The sequence below is a fragment of the Lissotriton helveticus genome, chromosome 12 (genome assembly GCF_964261635.1).
Source record: "Lissotriton helveticus chromosome 12, aLisHel1.1, whole genome shotgun sequence".
In the NCBI taxonomy this organism is placed as follows: Eukaryota; Metazoa; Chordata; class Amphibia; order Caudata; family Salamandridae; genus Lissotriton; species Lissotriton helveticus.
The window spans coordinates 630,666,519-630,690,645 of NC_136073.1; the positions used below are offsets into that span (position 1 = coordinate 630,666,519).

General features: G+C 45.2%; 1 protein-coding gene across 1 annotated transcript in view; it reads right to left on the reverse strand.

The window, feature by feature from the left end:
• Window positions 1-21,821, reverse strand: part of TMEM170A (transmembrane protein 170A) — a 162,269-nt gene extending 140,448 nt beyond the window's left edge. The window contains exon 1 of the mRNA XM_078668605.1: window positions 21,589-21,821. Coding sequence (XP_078524731.1) covers window positions 21,589-21,694 — 106 coding nt within the window. The 5' untranslated portion in view covers window positions 21,695-21,821. The remainder of the gene's footprint in view (window positions 1-21,588) is intronic.
• Window positions 21,822-24,127: the final 2,306 nt, after the last annotated feature.

The window sequence follows — 24,127 nt, forward strand, 5'->3', positions numbered from 1 at the left end:
AACAGTACATACCACCAATCCACAAATACTACCTGCCCTCACAACTGGAACGGAACACCAAGGATCAACAATATAGACTCTACCCAGGCAAAGGAGGAATAGGTGGAGGAGTACAGCTGCCTGCCACTTTTTATGAAGTTTCTGGGCTTTAGCCTTCAAGAGATGCTTCTCCTGGAGGAATGCAATAAGCACTCTTGTTCGTCTAAGACTCCCCCTTGCCTTCCGCCCCACCAACTCCTCCTGGCCCACACAGAATGTAATGTACAATTGCTGCCGCACAAAGTGGAACTTAAACCTTAACTCCTGAACAACACCTTTCACCCACCCCAGGTAAACACCCCAAAACTGAACTAGTGTTTTCCCACGTTTCGCAGCTAACCCACTCACCCAATTTAGTACCTGAAGTAGTTTCAGTGTCTGTTTTCAACAGTGTCAGGCGTTAAACTTGATTGAAACCATAAGGAGTAAAAATGGATAGACTAAGATCTCTGTGTGAGCGACTCAATTAACAGCTTCATTCCTGTGTGCCCTAAGAATTCCACTACCTCCACTTACAGTCACACTCTTACCACTGGGACAGTGATATTCAAGATAAAGAAAACAGAATGCAAGAGGAGGAAGAGTTAGCACAGGAGTATCAGAAAAAATGAAGACAAAAGAAAAAAAAAAGGGTAATCTGGCAAGTGTAGATCCAGGCCCCACGTGAGTGGTTGCCCCATTGATCCGCCCCACCATTATCAGCTTTTTATAATGGCAGTCCAGTGTCCCCAAAAAACTGCACCTGAAAGAGACATGTTAGTGATAGATTCCTTACCTTAGAATATCCACAGGCATTAGCCTGTAACCGTAAAGTTTTTTTTTCTCGTCAGCAGCACCCCTGCGCGTCGGTAGGCGTCATCGTATGGCTCTGCGTATGTCGCTGGCGTCATAGTCACCGAGATTGCATCGCTGGAGCTACTTAGACGCGCCCACGCGTGCTGACGTCAGTTCTTTTTTTTTCCAGGCCAGCAAGCGCAGATCCGGAGACAGCAGTACCCCAGTCATTTTTTGACTGAGTTTTTGGGGACTTTTGTCTCTGTTTTCAAGTACTATATCAACCTATAGGGATGCCCGGTTTTACTTCTTGTGCAGCCTGTCCCCGCACGATGTCGTGACGGACCCACACCATGAGTGTCTCTACTGCCTGGGGTACGACCACAACTCCGAGTCATGTCCCCATTGTCGGTTCTGCACCGTTCACGGCCCTGGTCCAGAGGGAGGTCGAGGGACCGGGCGCAGAGCCATCACCATCACTCAAACTCTTCGCACTCGAAGTCAGGTAAGGCGAAGCATAAAAAGTCGAAGAAGCATTGTCGCTCTTCGCCTTCCCATAGCCAGTCGTGCGACGCGGCTAAGGGGGCAGGTGGCGCCGCCCCTGCGGCTCTGGCAGATTCCGGTCCAGCTGCAGGAGTTCCCGTCAGCCATGGCACGTGTCTTTGGACCATCCGGCCCCACCGGTGCGCCTTCGGGCCCCGTGAGTCTGGCAGGGGATCCTCGTTCTTTGACGCGCCGCCTCCGGCACGACGTCGTCGACAACTCCGGCATCGATGCCGAGGGACCCCTGTGCATCCAGGCCTGGATCCCCATCCATGCCGGTTGGCCCTGTGCAACCTACACTGGCATCGCCGTCGCCGGCCGCATACCCGGCCGACGCCGTCCCCGGCTCCCTCCCCAGCGTGGGACAGATGCCAGAAGGGTGTCGACCGACCCCGATTCTGACGCCGTTTAGGAATTTCTTTCTCTTTGTCCACCCACCTCCGTATGTTCCACCTGTTCCACAGGCTATGGAGGAAGGAGAGGCCTGGGAGGTGTCTGAGCACCCTCTCGCAGCCCAATGAGAGTTATACCAGGACAGGGATGAGGATCTGGAGGATGCAGGTGACCAGGATAATGCTCCTGAACCTGGCACACTATCTCCTTCTACCGTGTCTACGGAGGAGGGTGGATCATATTCTATGGTGTTCCGTAGGGCAGCCGAGGCTCTCCACCTCGAACTCCCTACTGTGGCCATCAGGACTAATCTCCTGACAGAGGTGCTTCAGCCAGCTTCTGCTACTACGGAGCCGCTGATGCCCTTTAACGACGCACTCTCAGACATTCTTTTGGGCACCTGGTCCAGGCCCAACACAGGGGCTCCTGTGGACAAGAACGTGGCCCGACGCCATCGCTGGGCCCCGGGCGACCCCGTTTCCTCTCCCAACACCCCACCCCAAGAGCTTGGTTGTCCAAGCCTTTGCGTCCCCAAGCGCATTCCCTTCCGCACTTCCGGAAAGGGAATCCAAGAAACTGGAGCAGTTTGGGAAAAAGATTTTCTCTTCCGCCAGTTCAGGCCTGCGGTCTGTGAACACACATGTCTCTTGGGCCGTTACTCCCATTCTGTGCTGCTTCAGTGTCCGGTGGAGGCTGGGACAATTCTTTACCAAGCTATTGCTGAGTGGAGAGACGCAGCCAGGTTCACCATCCGTTGTGGTCTTGACACTGCTGAATCTCTGGGCAGGGCGATTTCAACGACAGTGGTGCTATGCCGTCACACCTGGCTGAGGACGACTGGCTTTTCTGGGGATGTCCAGAACACGTTGATGGACATGCCTGTTCGGCGATAAAGCAGACTTCGCGTTGGAACGTTTTAAGGACTCGCGGGCTACGGCTAAGTCCTTGGGCCTTTCGGCCACACGCACTCCTTCCGCTTCTGCTTTTCGCTCCTTTCGTGCCCAAGGAAGGGGCGCCCATGCATGTTCGTTTCAAAGCCACAGGCCTGCGCAGCAACAGCCTCAGCGCATCCGCGGACGTGGGATCCGCAGAGGCGGGTCACGGGCCAGCGTGCGGGTCAGTCCACCCCCCCCCCCTGCAGCTGCTGCCTCCAAACCTTTGTAGTCCGGTGTTTCAGTCCCACCAAACGCTAGTGAGTGGCAGGATTCACCATCACCTCCACCACTGGCGCACTATCACATCGGACAGGTGGGTTCTGCAACTGGTCCGAAGGGGCTACTCCTTCCCCTTCGAGTCTACCCCTTCAGCCATGCCACCACAGCACCACTGCATGTCAGTGGATCACTTGACACTTCTCCAGCAGATAGTTACGGCCCAAGGGGGGCATCGAGCGCATTCTGACGCCAGAAGTAGTCGTGGTTGTTACTCCCACTACTTCTTGGTTCCAAAAAAGGACAACGGCCTGCGTCCTATCTTGGACCTTCGGAATGTCAATGGCTTCCTCCGGAAGGAGAAGTTCAAGATGCTCACACTTGCTCAGGTCTTGTCTGCCCTCGACCCATATGAGTGATGTAATATGTGAGGTCATAAGCAGTGCATTGCGAGGCGTAAGTTATAGTTAGCACAGATAACTACAACTGGTGAATTTCACTGGTTTTGTGTGAGTGGAATCTCAGCCTAACTATAATGTCCCTGTAACCTTTGGCTTTGTTAGTGAATTTACACGGTTTTGTTATTTTATATTCTAACTTTAATGTCACTGTAATCTTACGCACTCTTGCTGACACACTGGATGTGAGTAACCCGGCTGAATACATACAATTTCTATGCCATAAAGAGCGGACAAAACAGAGAGCTGTAATACACCAGAGAACATGGCATCCATTTTGGAGTGCGCAAATACCCACTGTCATGGTGCCTAATACTTCAGTTTACAGTCAACATTATGATGTGTTATATTCTGACATATCTATAAATCACATAATATTATTGCATATAGGATCATTGTTATCAGTCACAATAATACCTACACAAATCGCTCACCGGATTGTATGTGTATTCCTAATGGTTCATGGCATCCATCTTGAAACGTCTGTATTTCTCATAGTCAGATACTTAGTTGGTAGGGAATGTGGTATAAATACGGGCTTCATATTCTGGGAGAAACGCCTCGACCAGTGTAGGGACGAAGGTTAACCAGTCTTGATGTGGGTATAGTACACATACAAATCAAGGTGATGATTGCTACGGACTGTCTTTTCATAAGATAGTTTTGTTTTCATAGTGCCCCACTTTACCCCTCACACAATATGTCAGCCATAGTGGCGAGAATCTGGAATGCTCAGCATACTACCATCATCTACACATAACACTTATGATACCGCAATAATAACAAAAGGAAAATTGTATGTTCTGCAAAAAGCAACCATGCCAACTGCATGTTCGCATATCATTATTCTAAACCTAGTGGTGTACGTCTTGTGTTTAAATAGATTCATTGTGAAATAATTGTGATAAAAATAGGATTTAAAAGGTTTTTATCTTATATGTGATGTGCCCTTTACCACTTCCACATGATATTCGAAGAAAAGGGTAGGGACCCCTGATGATCACACCCTTTGTGAGATGATCCTTTCCTTTTCCCCTGTAATATGACAGAAGAAAAGAATTTATGCAATTCATGTAGTATGCATGATAAGATCAAAAACATATATACGCATAAATAGAGAACATATCAGACTTCAAATATATACACATTTTACACAGTTGTAGGAACCCACATTTAGTTACCCAGAGTAAATCTGATTCTAGGTGTATATACATGCTAATGTTCCTAGTTTTCCTGTAGGTGAATACCTAATTCTTCATCTACGTTGTGCCCCTTGAGGTATCTGCATTTGAGATTGAGAATGAGCCAGGATTTCCTTTTCCTGAGCTGTAGGGTTCTGTTTCCACCCCTATTATTCTGGTGTACCTGCTCAATGATGAAATAGTGCAGTAGGGAGCTGTTGGATTGGTGGAACTCGGCGAAATGCCTGGCTATCGGGTAGTGTGGATCTTTCCTATTTATTGCCAGCATGTGCTCCAATATTCTTTTCTTTGCAGGAAAGATAGTGCTACTAACATACTGTAACTTGCCGGGGGAGCTACATGTTAAGAATTGGGTAATGTCTCTTGCACCAGTAGGTGTTTCATAGGTTTTTTTCATGTAGCTTGTCGGGCACGCCTTACAGTGGCCACATGGAAAAAACAACCATGTAGACCCTGTTGGAAGGTGTGCTGTGTTCTGGTTATATCCCCCTTGACCAGTAGGTCTCTAAGGTTTCTACCTTTCCTGTATGTTATCATAGATCTTTTGGGTAGATCTTGTCCCAATTTCGAGTCACTCGTCAAAATGTTCCAGTTACGAGCCACTATTCTTGCAATTTTCTTAGATTCTAATTTGTAAGTCAGAATGATCCTGGGTGTAGAATCTTTGTCAGTATTTGCATGTTCCTCCCGTGTGATTCTACTAGCCTCATCTCTGGCTCTATTCAGAACCCACTTGGGATATCCTCGTTCTGCAAATCTTTTCATCATGTTTTCTTCCTCCCTCAGATAGTCGTCTTCAGTGCTGCAGTTCCTCTTTGCTCTCAGTAGCTCCCCATATGGAATACTCAATTTCAGGGTTTCTGGGTGACTACTGAGAGCATGCAGTTGCTTCCCTGTGTAGTGTGGTTTTAAGTTTGTTGTTCTCCACCTTGACTTTAACGTTCAGGAATTCAATACTTTCCTGACTTATGGTGTAGGTAAGTTTGAGGTTGTATTTGTTTCTGTTCAGGTCGTCTACTGCTTTTATTGTAATTCCCTCACTGCCTTTCCATATGATGAAAATATTGTCTATATTGCGCAGCCATTTGATCACTCTTCCTTTCCTAGGTTCTGCTTCTAAACTTTTCAGGATATCCTCCTCACAAATTCCCAGAAAAAGGTTTGCAAAGGTGGGGGCAAAACATGTCCCCATAGCAGTTCCGAGAACTTACTTGTAGATGGTTCCATCAAACACAAACATATTACTGTGTAGACAGAAATTCATCATTTCTAGTAGCATGTGTGTGTGGTCATGGTAGCCGACTTCTCTAGTCTTCAGGAAGTAGTAACATGACTTTATACCCAGAAAGTGATCGGTTATTGTGTAAATCTGGAGTAACATTGAACCCCTCAAATTTCAATCCACCTTACGCACATCTCAGCCAAACTTTTGCCCCAGCGACCCTGATGGAGCAGCTAAGCTATTTACTCAGTGGATAGATAACGCGGTCAATAAAACAGTACCCATTAAATGCAGATCTAGTAATAGAAGGACTGCCTCTGCGCCTTGGTTCACAGAGTCCCTTAGATGCGCAAAACAAAAATGTCGACAACTAGAACGTCGCTGGCGCCTTCACTATGATCCTTCCCCTAAAGCCATTTATAAACGATCCCTGGAAGATTAGAAATGTCTTCTGATTGCAACCAAAAGCAAGTTCTTCTGCAACCAAATTGAATCAACCAAAAACTCTCCCAAACAGCTTTTCCGAGTGGTATCCAGACTCTCTGGACAAGGATCAACATCACCAATTACTGCCACCCAATCTCTCTGTGCCTCACTAGCGGCATACTTCCAACAGAAAGTATGCACCATCTACGATAACTTTGCCTCCAGTAATTTTTTAGCTTACACAAATGATTCCAACATCTCCACAACCTTCCCGATCTCTACAGACCACACTATTATCCACACTCCCTTCCCCTCAGACTCCACCACTACCCACACCTCTTCTACCTTTGATCAATTCAGCCAAGTCTCCTCTGACCTCGTCACCCAACTCATCTCTTCTATGAAATCTGGCTCCCCGGAAGACCCATGCCCCCCGACACGCTAAAAATTAACCCGGCTATTATAGGGCACAATCTAGCCAAAATTCTAAACTCCATGTTCAAAACAGGCGTATACCGGTCCATCTGGAAAAAGACGGTCATTAAACCGCTTGTCAAAAAAGGCAATCTCTACCCCTCTGACACAGGCAGTTACAGACCCATAGCCTCCCTGCCTCTACCTGCAAAAATTGCAGAGAAAGTTATGAACAGCCACCTAGCACATTTCATCGAGCAACACCAGCTACTAGATGACACTCAATTTGGCTTTAGAAAGGGACACGGCACGGAAACTGCCCTCATCAAGGCCTCCGACAAAATTTTAAAAATCCTGGATATTGGAGGAGCCGCAGTTCTCGTCCTGCTGGATCTCTCAGCAGCATTTGACACGGTGGACCACGCTACCCTGATCGACCATGTCACTGCGCTGGGCATCGATCATAGGGCCAAGGACCTAGTTGCATCCTTCCTGGCTGACCGATCACAATCAGTCAAGCTTGGCACTTTCACTTCCCCCCCATTCACTTTTCCTTGTGGGGTACCCCAGGGATCCTCGCTAAGCCCGACACTATTTAACATCTACGTGTCGGACTTGGCGAGGGTCATCAAAACCTATAACCTGAGTGTTACCTCATATGCTGACGACACCCAATTAGTTTTAGCAATACACAACAATGGCCCTAGGGTTGCTGTCAACTTTCAGACGGGAATGGTTGCCATTAGCTCCTGGATGACTAACAACTCCCTTAGACTGAATTCCAGCAAGACTGAGGAGATGATCTTTGGCAACCTTACACCGGCATGGTCCCCCCAAAGGTGGCCAGCAGACTTAGGGACTCCCCCTGTCCCAGTCTTAAAGGTCAGAAACCTCGGGGTCATCTTTGACACCAAACTTACATTTATGCATCATGCAAACTCTGTAGTTTCCTCAGCCTTCCACACTATAAAAATCATAAAAAAACTTCTTCCATACCTCCCGTCATCAGGCACAAAAACCTTGATTAGTACTGTCATCATGTCCAAAGTGGATTACTGCAACAGTTTATTTGTTAACGCACAAGAAAAAGTTCTCAACAAATTTTAGCTGATACAGAATGCAGCAGCCAGGCTACTGACAGGCACTCCCAAATTCAGTCCCATCTCCAATGTAATACAACAACTCCACTGGTTACCGATCAGAAATAGAACCAAGTTTAAAGCACTCTGCATTTCTTTTAAGGCCATTCACTCCCCCGGACCGGAATTCCCTAAACAATCACTCCGTCCCTACAATCCTCCTAGACAATTACGATCCTCTACTGCCAATCTCCTGATTGTTCCACGCACCAAGAAAGTCTCTTCCGGCAACCGATCTTTTCTCTGTGCTACGTCCAAACTCTGGAACAAGCTCCCCCTCCACATTAAAACTAGCCCCACATTTCTCTCCTCCAGGAAGCAGATAAAGACATGGCTCTTAAATCAGTAACTTTTGAATTTTCTGTACCTATCCTGCCTAGTCCTTAGCGCCGAGACACCTGTGGGTAGTTGTGCGCTCTATAAATTGCATAAACATACAGGGAGTTGACATCCATACATATTAACAAATAGTCATCCTCCCCTTTCATGCTTTCGACTTTCCCTAGGGATTCGTTTGTATCCCTTATGTATGAGGGGAGTGCACAGACGTGATCTCTGAGGAACTGATCTACATATTTTGATATGTGTTCCGCTACGCTTCCTATTGACGAAACAGTCAGTCTGCCTGGTGGTACACTGGCATTTTTGTGAATCTTCGGTAGAAGATAAAACACTGGCAGCTTGGGGTAATCTCGTTTCAGGTAGCAGTATTCCTCCCATTGGAGGATTCCGCTATCTTTCCAGCCCTTGAACTTGTTCCATATGCAGATAATGCTCTCATTATACTCTGTTATCTGCGTTTTTACATAGAATTTGGTATCATGCAGCTGTCTCATTGCTTGAGTTCTGTAAGATTCTCTGTCCCACAGTACAATGTTGCCCCTTTTATCCGCTGAACGTATCCCGATATTCTCATACTCTGCGAGTGTTGTAATCATTTTTAGGGCTCGGGCCTACGTCACACGAAGTGGGGCGGGGCTTCCGAGCTCTAATGTTATAAAAAAAAAAAAGTTCAGAAAGGGCTGTGGGCTGCCGCATTCCAGAAAGCGCGCGGTTTTTGCGTGTGGTATTCTGCCATGTGAATGGTAATTGGTCCAGGCAAGGCTGTGTTTAAGTAAGGCAGCACGCCATAGGGCTTTGGAATTTTTGCAATGTCCACTTCCTGCATAAAGTGTTCGGACACGCGCAGAAGAATACATAAATCCTCAATTACCAGCTGTCCGAGGTGCCGGTAATTGAAGGCAGATGGTGCTGGGAGCGTGTGCACTGATGTGTTTTTTTTCCCTTGAGCTCTGTGTGCGCGCCTGCAAACCCGCGCCTGCTCTTTGACTGAGGTAGTCTAAACAAGCATTGGCAAAGCAAATAGGACTCTCCTATACAAAATCTGTTGGTTTTGTCAGGGATATGTTTAGCCATGTTGTACAGCAGCCTGGCTGCTATGCAGCACAGCTGAAAGTAAAAAAACAAACAAAGTGCTTTGATAAGCACTCGTGCCCACTCACCCGAACTCAAACTTTTAATGTCAAAATAGAAGATCACTTTAATTTACTGCCCTCATAACAGACCCCTTGCAGTAGCTTTCGTTGTCCTCTTACCAGATCCCTTGCATCTTCCCAGCTATTGCCAGATTCCTCACTCGCTCCCTGTCTCGTCACCATGACTCACTCTCTCCACCCTTGAAATAAAAAAAACACTCCACCTCGCTTTCCTCTCACTGGGAGCCTCACATTTACTCTCACAGTCCGGTTACCAGATTCCTACTGCCGTTGTACCAGATCACTCATTGTACTATCATTCAGTGTCCTATCATTAGAGACTTGCTTCACCCTAATGTTCATACCAGTTTTTCAAACTCATTCCCAGATCACTCACTCACTGCCCAAGCAGACACTGGTACATCCTCCTGTGACCAATGTCAACAGTTCCCTTTCACACAAAGCCTTCGCAGATCCCACGCATTCACTTCCCCCTCACACCTTTTCCCACACCTCCTGCTTCTCATACAAGCCTAGCCACTGATTTCTTGCACTAACAGCCTTCTCCTTTTCACGCACACTTCACTCCTGCTTCATTTCCCTTTTATTTTTCTGCCCCAATGCATTTCGTTCACTCATTTAACAGAATTATATTGTTTTTCCCTACAAAGGGAAGGCCTCCTTTACTTTGTAAAGAAGATATGGTTTATCTTGTAAGCAGGTATCTAAAAAAAAAATGGGTGCTGCTCTCAGAAATACATTACTTTGAAAATCGCATGTACAAATTGCATGACCTTTATATACAGAGCTCAGTGTGAACGATGTGGCTTGTACACACCCAACCATACACACCCAACCATACACACCCAACAATACACACCCAACCGCACACACCCGCACACAACCGCACACAACCGCACACACCCACACAACCGCACACACACACACACAACCGCACACATACACACACAACCGCACACACACACAACCGCACACACACACAACCGCACACACGCACGCACACACACAACCGCTCACACAACCGCATGCCCACGCACACAACCCCACGCACACCACCACCACACACCCGCAGAGTAGTGAGGGCAGAGTGCAGAGTAGTGAGGGCAGAGTAGTGAGGGCAGAGTAGTGAGGGCAGAGTAGTGAGGGCAGAGTAGTGAGGGCAGAGTGCAGAGTAGTGAGGGCAGAGTAGTGAGGGCAGAGTAGTGAGGGCAGAGTAGTGAGGGCAGAGTAGTGAGGGCAGCGTAGTGAGGGCAGAGTAGGGAGGGCAGAGTAGGGAGGGCAGAGTAGGGAGTGCAGAGTAGGGAGTGCAGAGTAGGGAGTGCAAAGTAGGGAGTGCAGAGTAGGGAGTGCAGAGTGCAGAGTAGTGAGGGCAGAGTAGTGAGGGCAGAGTGCGGAGTAGTGAGGGCAGAGTAGTGAGGGCAGAGTAGTGAGGGCAGAGTAGTGAGGGCAGAGTAGTGAGGGCAGAGTAGTGAGTAAAGTAGTGAGTAGAGTAGTGAGTAGAGTAGTGAGTAGAGTAGTGAGTAGAGTAGTGTGCAGAGTAGTGTGCAGAGTAGTGAGTAGTGAGTGCAGAGTAGTGAGTAGTGAGTGCAGAGTAGTGAGTAGTGAGTAGAGTAGTGAGTAGAGTAGTGAGTAGAGTAGTGAGTAGAGTAGTGAGTAGAGAGTGCAGAGTAGTGAGCAGTGAGTGCAGAGTAGTGAGCAGTGAGTGCAGAGTAGTGAGTAGAGTAGTGAGTAGTGAGTAGAGTAGTGAGTAGAGTAGTGAGTAGAGTAGTGAGTGCAGAGTAGTGAGTAGTGAGTGCAGAGTAGTGAGTAGAGTAGTGAGTAGTGAGTAGAGTAGTGAGTATAGTGAGTAGAGTAGTGAGTAGAGTAGTGAGTAGTGAGTATAGTGAGTTGAGTAGTGAGTAGAGTAGTGAGTAGAGTAGTGTGCAGAGTAGTGAGTAGTGAGTGCAGAGTAGTGAGTAGTGAGTGCAGAGTAGTGAGTGCAGAGTAGTGAGTAGTGAGTGCAGAGTAGTGAGTAGAGCAGTGAGAGAAGTAGTGAGTAGAGTAGTGAGGTGAGTAGTGAGTGCAGAGTAGTGAGTAGAGTAGTCATTAGTGAGTAGAGTAGTGAGTAGAGTGGTGAGTAGAGTAGTGAGTAAAGTAGTGAGTGCAGAGTAGTGAGTAGAGAAGTGAGTAGTGAGTAGAGTAGTGAGTAGTGAGTAGAGTAGTGAGTAGTGAGTAGAGTAGTGAGTAGTGAGTAGAGTAGTGAGTAGTGAGTAGAGTAGTGAGTAGTGAGTAGAAAGTAGTGAGTAGAGTAGTGAGTAGAGTAGTGAGTGGAGAGTAGTGAGTAGTGAGCAGAGTAGTGAGTAGTGAGCAGAGTAGTGAGTAGTGAGCAGAGTAGTGAGTGCAGAGTAGTGAGTAGTGAGTAGAGTAGTGAGTAGAGTAGTGAGTAGAGTAGTGAGTAGTGTAGTGAGTAGAGTAGTGAGTAGAGTAGTGAGGTGAGTAGTGAGTAGAGTAGTGAGTAGTGAGCAGAGTAGTGAGTAGTGAGTGCAGAGTAGTGAGTAGTGAGTAGAGTAGTGAGTAGTGAGTAGAAAGTAGTGAGTAGAGTAGTGAGTAGAGTAGTGGGTAGAGTAGTGGGTAGAGTAGTGGGTAGAGTAGTGGGTAGAGTAGTGGGTAGAGTAGTGGGTAGAGTAGTGGGTAGAGTAGTGGGTAGAGTAGTGAGTAGTGAGTAGAGTAGTGAGTAGAGTAGTGAATAGTGAGTGCAGAGTAGTGAGTAGAGTAGTGAGTAGTGAGTAGAGTAGTGAGTAGAGTAGTGAGTACAGTAGTGAGTATAGTGAGTTGAGTAGTGAGTAGAGTAGTGAGTAGAGTAGTGTGCAGAGTAGTGAGTAGTGAGTGCAGAGTAGTGAGTAGTGAGTAGAGTAGTGAGTGCAGAGTAGTGAGTAGTGAGTGCAGAGTAGTGAGTAGTGAGTGCAGAGTAGTGAGTAGAGTAGTGAGAGAAGTAGTGAGTAGAGTAGTGAGGTGAGTAATGAGTAGTGAGTGCAGAGTAGTGAGTAGAGTAGTCATTAGTGAGTAGAGTAGTGAGTAGAGTAGTGAGGTGAGTAGAGTAGTGAGTAAAGTAGTGAGTGCAGAGTAGTGAGTAGAGAAGTGAGTAGTGAGTAGAGTAGTGAGTAGAGTAGTGAGTAGTGAGTAGAAAGTAGTGAGTAGAGTAGTGAGTAGTGCGTAGAGTAGTGAGTGGAGAGTAGTGAGTAGTGAGCAGAGTAGTGAGTAGTGAGCAGAGTAGTGAGTAGTGAGCAGAGTAGTGAGTAGTGAGTGCAGAGTAGTGAGTAGTGAGTAGAGTAGTGAGTAGAGTAGTGAGTAGTGTAGTGAGTAGAGTAGTGAGTAGAGTAGTGAGTAGAGTAGTGAGTAGAGTAGTGAGTAGAGTAGTGAGGTGAGTAGTGAGTAGAGTAGTGAGTAGTGAGCAGAGTAGTGAGTAGTGAGTGCAGAGTAGTGAGTAGTGAGTAGTGAGTAGAGTAGTGAGTAGAGTAGTGAGTAGTGAGTAGAGTAGTGAGTAGAGTAGTGAGTGCAGAGTAGTGAGTAGAGTAGTGAGTAGAGTAGTGAGTAGTGAGTGCAGAGTAGTGAGTAGAGTAGTGAGTAGTGAGTAGAGTAGTGAGTAGAGTAGTGAGTAGAGTAGTGAGGTGAGTAGAGTAGAGTAGTGAGTAAAGTAGTGAGTGCAGAGAAGTGAGTAGTGAGTAGAGAAGTGAGTAGTGAGTAGAGTAGTGAGTAGTGAGTAGAGTAGTGAGGTGAGTAGTGAGTGCAGAGTAGTGAGTATAGTAGTCAGTAGTGAGTAGAGTAGTGAGTAGAGTAGTGAGGTGAGTAGAGTAGTGAGTAAAGTAGTGAGTGCAGAGTAGTGAGTAGAGAAGTGAGTAGTGAGTAGAGTAGTGAGTAGTGAGTAGAGTAGTGAGTAGAGAGTAAAGTAGTGAGTGCAGAGTAGTGAGTAGAGAAGTGAGTAGTGAGTGCAGAGTAGTGAGTGGAGAGTAGTGAGTAGTGAGCAGAGTAGTGAGTAGTGAGTGCAGAGTAGTGAGTAGAGTAGTGAGTAGAGTAGTGAGTAGTGAGTAGAGTAGTGAGTAGAGTAGTGAGTAGAGTAGTGAGTAGTGAGTGCAGAGTAGTGAGTAGAGTAGTGAGTAGAGTAGTGAGTAGTGAGTGCAGAGTAGTGAGTGCAGAGTAGTGAGTGCAGAGTAGTGAGTAGAATAGTGAGTGCAGAGTAGTGAGTGCAGAGTAGTGAGTAGAGTAGTGAGTTGTGAGTGCAGAGTAGTGAGTAGAGTAGTGAGTAGAGTAGTGAGTAGTGAGTAGAGTAGTGAGTAGAGTAGTGAGTAGTGAGTGCAGATTAGTGAGTAGAGTAGTGAGTAGTGAGTAGAGTAGTGAGTAGAGTAGTGAGTAGAGTAGTGAGTATGGAGTGCAGAGTAGTGAGTAGTGAGTAGAGTAGTGAGTAGTGAGTAGAGTAGTGAGTAGAGTAGAGTAGTGAGTGCAGAGTAGTGAGTGCAGAGTAGTGAGTAGAGTAGTGAGTAGAGTAGTGAGTAGAGTAGTGAGTAGAGTAGTGAGTAGTGAGTATAGTGAGTTGAGTAGTGAGTAGAGTAGTGTGCAGAGTAGTGTGCAGAGTAGTGAGTAGTGAGTGCAGAGTAGTGAGTAGTGAGTAGAGTAGTGAGTGCAGAGTAGTGAGTAGTGAGTGCAGAGTAGTGAGTAGTGAGTGCAGAGTAGTGAGTAGAGAAGTGAGAGAAGTAGTGAGTAGAGTAGTGAGGTGAGTAGTGAGTAGTGAGTGCAGAGTAGTGAGTAGAGTAGTCATTAGTGAGTAGAGTAGAGTAGTGAGGTGAGTAGAGTAGTGAGTAAAGTAGTGAGTGCAGAGTAGTGAGTAGAGAAGTGAGTAGTGAGTAGAGAAGTGAGTAGTGAGTAGAGTAGTGAGTAGAGTAGTGAGTAGTGAGTAGAAAGTAGTGAGTAGAGTAGTGAGTAGAGTAGTGAGTGGAGAGTAGTGAGTAGTGAGCAGAGTAGTGAGTAGTGAGCAGAGTAGTGAGTAGTGAGTGCAGAGTAGTGAGTAGAGTAGTGAGTAGAGTAGTGAGGTGAGTAGTGAGTAGAGTAGTGAGTAGTGAGCAGAGTAGTGAGTGCAGAGTAGTGAGTAGTGAGTAGAGTAGTGAGTATTGAGTAGAAAGTAGTGAGTAGAGTAGTGAGTAGAGTAGTGAGTAGAGTAGTGGGTAGAGTAGTGGGTAGAGTAGTGGGTAGAGTAGTGAGTAGAGTAGTGAGTAGAGTAGTGAGTAGAGTAGTGAGTGCAGAGTAGTGAGTAGTGAGTAGAGTAGTGAGTAGAGTAGTGAGTAGTGAGTGCAGAGTAGTGAGTAGAGTAGTGAGTAGTGAGTAGAGTAGTGAGTAGAGTAGTGAGGTGAGTAGAGTAGAGTAGTGAGTAAAGTAGTGAGTGCAGAGAAGTGAGTAGTGAGTAGAGAAGTGAGTAGTGAGTAGAGTAGTGAGTAGTGAGTAGAGTAGTGAGGTGAGTAGTGAGTGCAGAGTAGTGAGTATAGTAGTCAGTAGTGAGTAGAGTAGTGAGTAGAGTAGTGAGGTGAGTAGAGTAGTGAGTAAAGTAGTGAGTGCAGAGTAGTGAGTAGAGAAGTGAGTAGTGAGTAGAGTAGTGAGTAGTGAGTAGAGTAGTGAGTAGTGAGTAGAGAGTAGAGTAGTGAGTAGTGAGTAGAGAGTAAAGTAGTGAGTGCAGAGTAGTGAGTAGAGAAGTGAGTAGTGAGTAGAGTAGTGAGTAGTGAGTGCAGAGTAGTGAGTGGAGAGTAGTGAGTAGAGTAGTGAGTAGTGAGCAGAGTAGTGAGTAGTGAGTGCAGAGTAGTGAGTAGAGTAGTGAGTAGAGTAGTGAGTAGAGTAGTGAGTAGTGAGTAGAGTAGTGAGTAGAGTAGTGAGTAGTGAGTAGAGTAGAGTAGTGAGTAGGACATCACAGGCAGCAGCTGTGCAAGCTTCTTACACTCACAAGGAGACCACAGGCAGCTGAGTTGCAAGCTTCTCCCACTCACAAGAAGGACATCACAAACAGCAGCGGTGCAAGCTTCTCACACTCACAAGAAGGACATCACAAACAGCAGCGGTGCAAGCTTCTCACACTCACAAGGAGACCACAGGCAGCTGAGGTGCAAGCTTCTCCCACTCACAAGAAGGACATCACAAGCAGCAGCGGTGCAAGCTTCTCACACTCACAAGAACGACATCACAGGCAGCAGCAGTGCAAGCTACTTACACTCACAAGGAGACGACAGGCAGCAGAGGTGCAAGCTTCTCACACTCGCAAGAACTACATCACAAGCAGCAGTGGTGCAAGCTTCCCTTACACACTCACAGCAGGTACTGTGCCAAGGCAGCAGCAGCAACAGAGCAAGAGTCCCTTACAAAGAACAGGCACAGCACAGAGATGCACAATGCAATCTTCTCATACTCACAGGCAGCAGCGGTGCAAGCTTCTCACACTCACACGAAGGACATCACAGGCAGCAGCTGTGCAAGCTTCTCACACTCACAAGGAGACCACAGGCAGCTGAGGTGCAAGCTTCTCCCACTCACAAGAAGGACATCACAAGCAGCAGCGGTGCAAGCTTCTCACACTCACAAGAACGACATCACAGGCAGCAGCAGTGCAAGCTTCTTACACTCACAAGGAGACCACAGGCAGCTGAGGTGCAAGCTTCTCCCACTCACAAGAAGGACATCACAAGCAGCAGCGGTGCAAGCTTCCCTCACACACTCACAGTAGGTACTGTGCCAAGGCAGCAGCAGCAACATAGCAAGAGTCCCTTATAAAGAACAGGCACAGCACAAAGATGCACAATGCAATCTTCTCATACTCACAGGCAGCAGCTGTGCAAGCTTCTCACACTCACAAGAACGACATCACAGGCAGCAGCAGTGCAAGCTTCTTACACTCACAAGAAGGACATCACAGGCAGCAGAGGTGCAAGCTTCTTACACTCACAAGGAGACCACAGGCAGCAGAGGTGCAAGCTTCTTCCACTCACAAGGAGACCACAGGCAGCAGAGGTGCAAGCTTCTCACACTCACAAGAAGGACAACACAGGCAGTAACGGTGCAATATTCTCACACTCACAAGGAGATCACTGGCAGTACACACCACACGAACACACTCCATAACACATAGCAACAATACATTGGCATTTACAATGCCATTAGCTCAAACTCAAATAAATCCGAGCCCGATTGCATTTCTAATGCTTGTTTTTTGTTCCTTCGAGAAGTTCTGTGATACGTAAGTCTTTTTCTTCTGGAGGCACAGTTGGATCAGATCATTTGTCACAGTGTTGTGGAATTAGTCTATATTATCATGTGCTGTATTCGGTAAAAAGGTCAATTTAGGTTTGAAACCTGTAGCTGCTGACCAGTCTGTTGTGACTCCCAATATTCCATCTGTATCTTTGGATACCATGTCAGACTCTACAAGGACTTCTTGGAGTGTTCTTAATGTGTCTATGTCCTTAATGGACAGGTAGGAATTGTTATTGGTGTATTTAGAGGGTTGGTCTTCAGTACTATTAACCTCCGATCCTCTGTTTCCTTTCAAGTGATGCCACTTTTTAAGTTTTCGTTTCCTAACAAACTTCAAGATTTCAATTCTGGTGTTTGGATAGCAAAAAGGATCCGAGGGGCAGAAGGATAGGCCCAGGCATAGTGTATTTTTCTGGGAAAGGGGACGATGGGAGAGGTTGACGATGGTTCTGTTCACTGTTTCATCATCCATCATTGTTGTTGCTTGGAGCCAGTTGTCTTGCTTACCATGGACCCATGGAGAAGTTGTTGTAAAGGCACAAGCTACTGTTTTAGATGAGCACCGTCTCCTCAAAACGGGGAGACAAACACCACGTGCCATCCAACCTCCAAAAACACGAGGAAGGGGCAGGAACCAGTGGGGCAGAGGAAGAGGAAGAAATCCGGAAGAAAACCATGGCAGAGAAATCGACTCCAGCAAAAGGAACGGAAGAGGCAAAGAGTCGATGGGAAGCAAGAAGACTGGTTCCAAGCAACAACAATGATGGATGATGAAACGGTTAACAGAACCATCGTCATCCTCTCCCTTCGTCCCCTTTCCTTTTTTGAGAAGAAGACACTGCCTGGTCCTAACCTTCTGGCACTCGAATCATTTTTGCTATCCAAACACCAGAATCGACATCTTTAAGTTTGTTAGGAAACTAAAACTTAAAAAGTGGCATCACTTGAAAGGAAACAGAGGATCAGAGGTTAATATTACTGAAGACCAAGCATCTGAATATACCAATAACAATCCCTACCTAACCATTAAGGACATAGACACATTAAGAACACTCCAAGAACTCCTTGTAGAGTCCGACATGGTATCCAAAGATACAGATGGAATATTGGGAGTCACAACAGACCGGTCAGCCGCTAAAGGTTTTAAACCTAAATCGACCTTTTTACTGAATACAGCACATGATAATATAGACTAATCCATGACACTGTGACAAATGACTTGATCCAACTACGCCTCCAGAAGAAAAAGATTAACGTATCACAGAACTTCTCGAAGGAACAAAGAAAAGTGATTACAACACTCTCAGAGGATGAGAATATCTTGATACGTCCAGCGGATAAAGGGGGCAACATTGTACTGTGGGACAAAGAATCTTACAGAACTGAAGCAATGAGACAGCTGCATGATACCAAATTCTATGTAAAATGCAGATAACAGAGTATAATGAGAGCATTATCTGCGTATGGAACTAGCTCAAGGGCTGGAAAGGTAGCAGAATCCTCCAATTGGAGGAATACTGCTACCTGAAAAGAGATTACCCCAAGCTGACAGTGTTTTATCTTCTACCGAAGATTCACAAACATGCCAGTGTACCACCAGGCAGACCGATTATTTTGGCAATAGGAAGCGTAGCGGAACACATATCAAAATAAGTAGATTGCTTCCTCAGAGATTAGGTTAGTGCACTCCCCTCATACGTAAGGGATACAAACGAATCCCTAGGGAAAGTAGAGAGCATGAAATGGGAGGATGACTATCTGTAAATATGTATGGATGTCAACTCCATGTACAAAATAATCGATCACTCTCTGGGTATAAAGTCATGTTACTACTTCCTGAAGACTAGAGAAATCGGCTACCATGACCACAAACACATGCTACTAGAAATGATGAATTTCTGTCTACACAATAATATGTTTGTGCTTGATGGAACCATCTACAAGCAAGTTCTCGGAACTGCTATGGGGACATGCTTTGCCCCAAGCTTTGCGAATCTTTTTCTGGGAGTTTGTGAGGAGGAAATCCTAAACAGTTTAGAAGCAGAACATAGGGAAGGAAGAGTGATCAAATGGCTGCGCTACATAGACAATATTTTTGTCATATGAAAAGGCAGCGAGGCAAGATCAGTAAAAGCAGTAGACGACCTGAACAGAAACTAATACAACCTCAAACTAACCTACACCATAAGTCAGGAAAGTATTGAATTCCTGGACGTTAAAGTCAAGGTGGAGAACAACAAACTTAAAACCACACTGCAAGGGAAAGCAACTGCTGGCAACAGTCTCCTGCATGCTCTCAGTAGTCACCCAGAAACCTTGAAATGGAGTATTCCATATCGGGGGCTACTGAGAGCAAAGAGGAACTGCAGTACTGAGGACGGCTATCTGAGGGAGTAAGAAACCATGATGAAAAGATTTACAGAATGAGGCTACCCCAAGTGCGTTCTAAATAGAGCCAGAGACAAGGCTGGTAGAATCACACGGGAAGAAACTCTCCTCGATAAACAGGAGGAACATGCGAATACTGACAAAGATGCTACACCCAGGGTCATTCTGAATTACAATTTAGAATCTAAGAAAAGCGCAAGAATAGTGGCACGTAACTGGAACATTTTGACGAGTAACCCGAAATTGAGACAAGATCTACCCAAAAGACCTATGATAACATACAGGAAAGGTAGAGACATACTGGTCAAAGGGGATATAACCAGAAAACAACACACCTTTCAACAGGGCCTGCAGAGTTTTTTTCCATGTGGCCACTGTCAGGCGTGCCAGAAAAGCTACATGAAAAAAAACTTTGAAACACCTACTGGTGCAAGCGACATTATCCAATTCTTAACATGTAGTTCTACATACATCATCTATGTACTCCAGCCCCTGCAAGTAACAGTATGTTGGTAGCACTATCTTTCCCGCAAAGAAGAGAATATTGGAGCACATGCGGGCAATAAATAAGAAAGATCCACACTACCTGATGGACAGACATTTCGCCGAGTACCATCTATCCAACAGCTCCCTACTGCAGTATTTCAACATTGAGCAGGTACGCCAGAATTATAGAGGTAGAAACAGAACCCTACAGCTCATGAAAAGGGAATCCTGGCACATTCTAAATTTCCAATGCAGATTCCCCAAGGGGCACAACGTAGATGAAGAATTAGGTATCTACCTACAGGAAAACTACGAACATTAGAAAGTATATACACCTAGAATCCGATTAACTTCGGGTAACTAGAGGTGGGTTCCTACAACTGCGTAAAATCTGTATATATTTGAAGTCTGATGTGTTCTCTGTGCGTATATACGTTTTTGATTTTATCACATGCATACTACATGAATTGCATAAATTATTTTCTTCTTTCATATCACAAGGGAAAAGGAAGGGACCATCTCCCAAAGGGTGTGATTATCAGGGGTCCCTACCCTTTTCTTCGAATATCACATGGAAGTGGTGAAGGGCACATCACAGATAAAATAAAAACCCTTTTAATCCTATTTTTATCATAATTATTTCACAATTAATCTATTTAAGCACAAGACGTACACCACTAGATTTAGAATAATGATATGCAAACATGCAGTTGGCTAGGTTGCTTTTTGCAGAACATACAATTTTCCTTTTGTTATTATTGCGGTCTCATAAGTGTTATGTGTAGATGATGGTATTATGCTGAGCATTCCAGATTCTCGCCACGATGGCTGACATATTGTGTTAGGGGTAAAGTGGGGCACTATGCCAACAGAACTATCTTATGAACAGACAGTCCGTAGCAATTATCACCTTGATTTGCATGTGTATTATACCCACATCAAGACTTGTTAACCTTAGTCCCTACACGGGTCGAGGCGTTTCTCCTAGAATATGAAGCCCATATTTACATCACATTCCCTACCACCTAAGTATCTCACTATGAGAAATAAAGACGTTTAGTAGACATTTCAAGATGGATGCCATAAACCATTAGGAATACACATACAATTCGGTGAGAGCAATTTGTGTAGGTATTATTGTGACTGATAACAATGAACTTATATGCAATAACACTATGTGATTTATGGATATGTCAGAATATAACACATCATAATGTTGAAGGTAAACTGAAGTACTAGGCACCATGACAGTGGGTGTTTGCACACTCCAAAATGGATGTCATGTTCTCTGGTGTATTACAGCTCTCTGTTTTGTTCGCTCTTTTGTCATAGAAATTGTATGTATTCTGCCTGGGTACTCACATCCAGTGTGTGGGCAAGAGTGTGTGACACTTGAAACAAGTTATTGGATTAAACATCAAGCTTTTGGAGAAACCCCCGGAGTGATCGCTTGATTTTGTACCTAATTGTGACTAAAGGTCCGGCAAGCTCTACAGGCGTTTGTGCTCCTGCTACCGAGGGCGGGAGAGCGGAAGGAGCAAGTCTTGGGAGCGTCGATATATGTTTATATATATATATAATTACAATTTGGTAAATAAAAGAAAATCCCCTCCGTCCCTCTGTCTGATGCCAAACCTTTCTGACTACTATGAACTCCCAAATTTTCAACCCTTTTATTTAGCCAAGCCACCCAACTAACCGGCACATACCGCCACTACTTATTTTTAAAAAGTACTAATTCCTCGTTTCAATTCCATTCCAATCATTATATCCCTACATCAAAGTCCCCCTTTCTTTTCAAATCCATTCCTATCTTTCTTTACCTACTCAAAACTCTACTATACACGCTTGAAATCAAGAGGAAAACACCTAACAACTAATGCACAAGGATAAACAAAAATGTTACAAACCTACTAACTATTAATCTTGTGTTAAAGAGGAGCGCGCTAATCACACAAAAAAAGTTCTTCAATTACTTGTCAGGGGGGCATAAGTGCTATATGAAATGTGTATACCCTTTCCTCTTATTCAAGTAATCATCTTCAATATTACTAGTAATTAGCTATGGTCGTACCCAATAAACTCATCTGAGGCTTCATTGCGAGTCGTTTATTTTATCTGCACATACTTCCTGATATCGAGACGGCTAACTATTCTCCAATGTTTGCTAATGCTGTAGGCAACAAAGTCTCACCAGGGAACGAGCAGAGTGAAGCAGAGTTGGGACAGATAGTAGCATTTCCAACGCGGGGGACGAGGCTAAGGCTGAGAATCTGGTGCAGAAGTCCGCTGCTCTCCATTGCTGACCAGAAAGGCTGAACTAAAGACACCACCTTTCTTTAATTACATGGTCTGTCCTTAAACTTAGCCAGATCACAGTTATCAGTTAGCCTTTGTTTGAGAGGCGAAACTTTCGTCTTTCATAACTTCCGGGTCGTATGACAGCCAATCAAATAGCTTTACTCACTCTAGGTGTCATCTGGAAGAAGGCGGAGCTCGTGGCGGTAAACAGGGCTGGTACTGCAGTTTGTCGTCAATGTAACCAATCCGAGTGCTTTCATGTAGAACACAGTGGTGGTCATTGGTTGTAGAGTCCTCTCGTACTTCAGCCTTCCGACAGATCCTCGTGGATTCCTGGCAGTTCAGAGATGTTTTATATTTTTTTGCAGTTTAGTTAGCGTGACGTCGAACCGAAGGTATTGCAGCGCTTACATGAGCACAAGGTATATTACACAAGGGCAAATTCTTATTCGTGTATTTTTGTAGCCACGAGGAGATTCAATGATTTGCCCACATTAACAGGATGTTGAGCGATGCCGAGACTCGAACTCGGTTCCCCAGTTTTAAAGACGGCAGCTTTGGTTGTTACACCAATGTGCGTCGTTCTTGTGCCTGAAGTGGGTGTAGTGTTGCTGCTGGGGTCCCAGAGCAGGCCCCTGGAAATAACTCATGCACACAGAACCTTTTTTTGGGCGGAGGAATTACAACGTGAGGCGCCCTTCATCGCCGTCTCCTACTCTTGAGTCATTCCACGGACACCGCGGCCGCGTCACGATGAACTTGTTGACGTCACTGTAGTGTAACCTGAACCACTACATGGCCCACTACATTTTTTATTTATTTATTTATTTATTTATGCGATTTTATATAGCGCGAACTTTACCCGAAGGTGTCAGAGCGCTTTACATAGGACCCAGTTTCAACCATAAGAACTGATGGTTACATTCGGAAGAACAGATTTGCATATTTTTGACTTACATAAGAACCAGTTGAAAACATACGGACTTATGATTACATGCGTACACAAGGAAGATACACAAATGGATATATTCTAGGCCTATACTAGTGATATCTCTATCAACATAGGGAGGGGATACACATGGATATACTCTAACAGTCATATAGGGGACTAGTCGTTAGAGTTATCTCTATATACATAGGGAAGGGATATGACTGGATAAACTCTAAGAGTCACATAGGAATGGTGGAGAGCACAACGGTCTACAGCATATACTAGTGATTAGAGCTATCTCTATATACATAGGGAAGGGAAAGGACTGGAAATACTCTAAGAGAGGGCAGGCACGTGAGATAACGAACTTTACCCGAAGGTGTCAGAGCGCTTTACATAGGATCCAGTGGACAACATAAGGACTGAAGGTTACATGCGTAAAATGATTGCAAAAATTTTGCATTACAAAAGAACCAGTTAAAAACATATGGATTTAGGATTACAAGCATTACAAAAAGGTATACAAATGGATATACTCTAGGCCTAAACTAGTAATATCTCTATCAACAAAGGGAGGGGATAGACATGGATATACTCTAGACAATCAAATGGGAGACTAGTCGTTAGAGTTATCTCTATATACATAGGGAAGGGATATAACTGGATATACTCTAAGAGTCACATAGGAATGGTGGAGAGCACAACGTTCTACAGCATATACTAGTGATTAGAGCTATCTCTATATACATAGGGAAGGGAAAGGACTGGATATACTCTAAGAGTCACAGAGAAGGCAGGCCCGTGAGATAAACGAGAGAGGGAAGCAGAGAGTGATGAAAAAGACAGTGAGGAGTGTGTCAGAGGCAACAGGAGAGACAATAGGAAAGTCGAAAGGTCAGTGGGCGATCACTAAAAAGGCGGAAGAGAAAGTTAAAAGAAGAGCCAAGTCATACAGGGAAAATGGCGGGGAGCACGGAGGTCCATGTCCGAAAGTTCAGGAGGAGGGCTGGCACATTCCTCTTCATCCTGGTGGAATCATGGCAGGGGCGTCACACATGCCCCCGTGATGCGGGGGGACAGGGGGGAGAGGGGGGGGGGGGGCGACTAAGGGCTCCTGATTAAATACTTTAAAAAAATATGTATTTATTTATTTAATGTGATTTTTACCCGAAGGTGTCAGAGCGCTTTACATAAGAACCAGTTGCAAAACATAAGGACTTAGAATTACATGCGTTACATAAAAGATACAAACAGAAACAATTGCAAATGTACAAGATGTAAAGTCACTCAAGGAGGAGATACAAACAGAAAGAAAAATACAAAATTTTCTAGCTATCGCAACAAGAATTTTAGATTCTATTAAGGACACGGAGGCGAGGATTATGCTTTCTCATTTCTTTACTGCACAAAACAGCAGCCAATGAAAATGAAAACTACAAATGTAAAAACAACATTTCCCATGAGGCTTTGAACCACGCCTCTCATATAACAACCAATCACA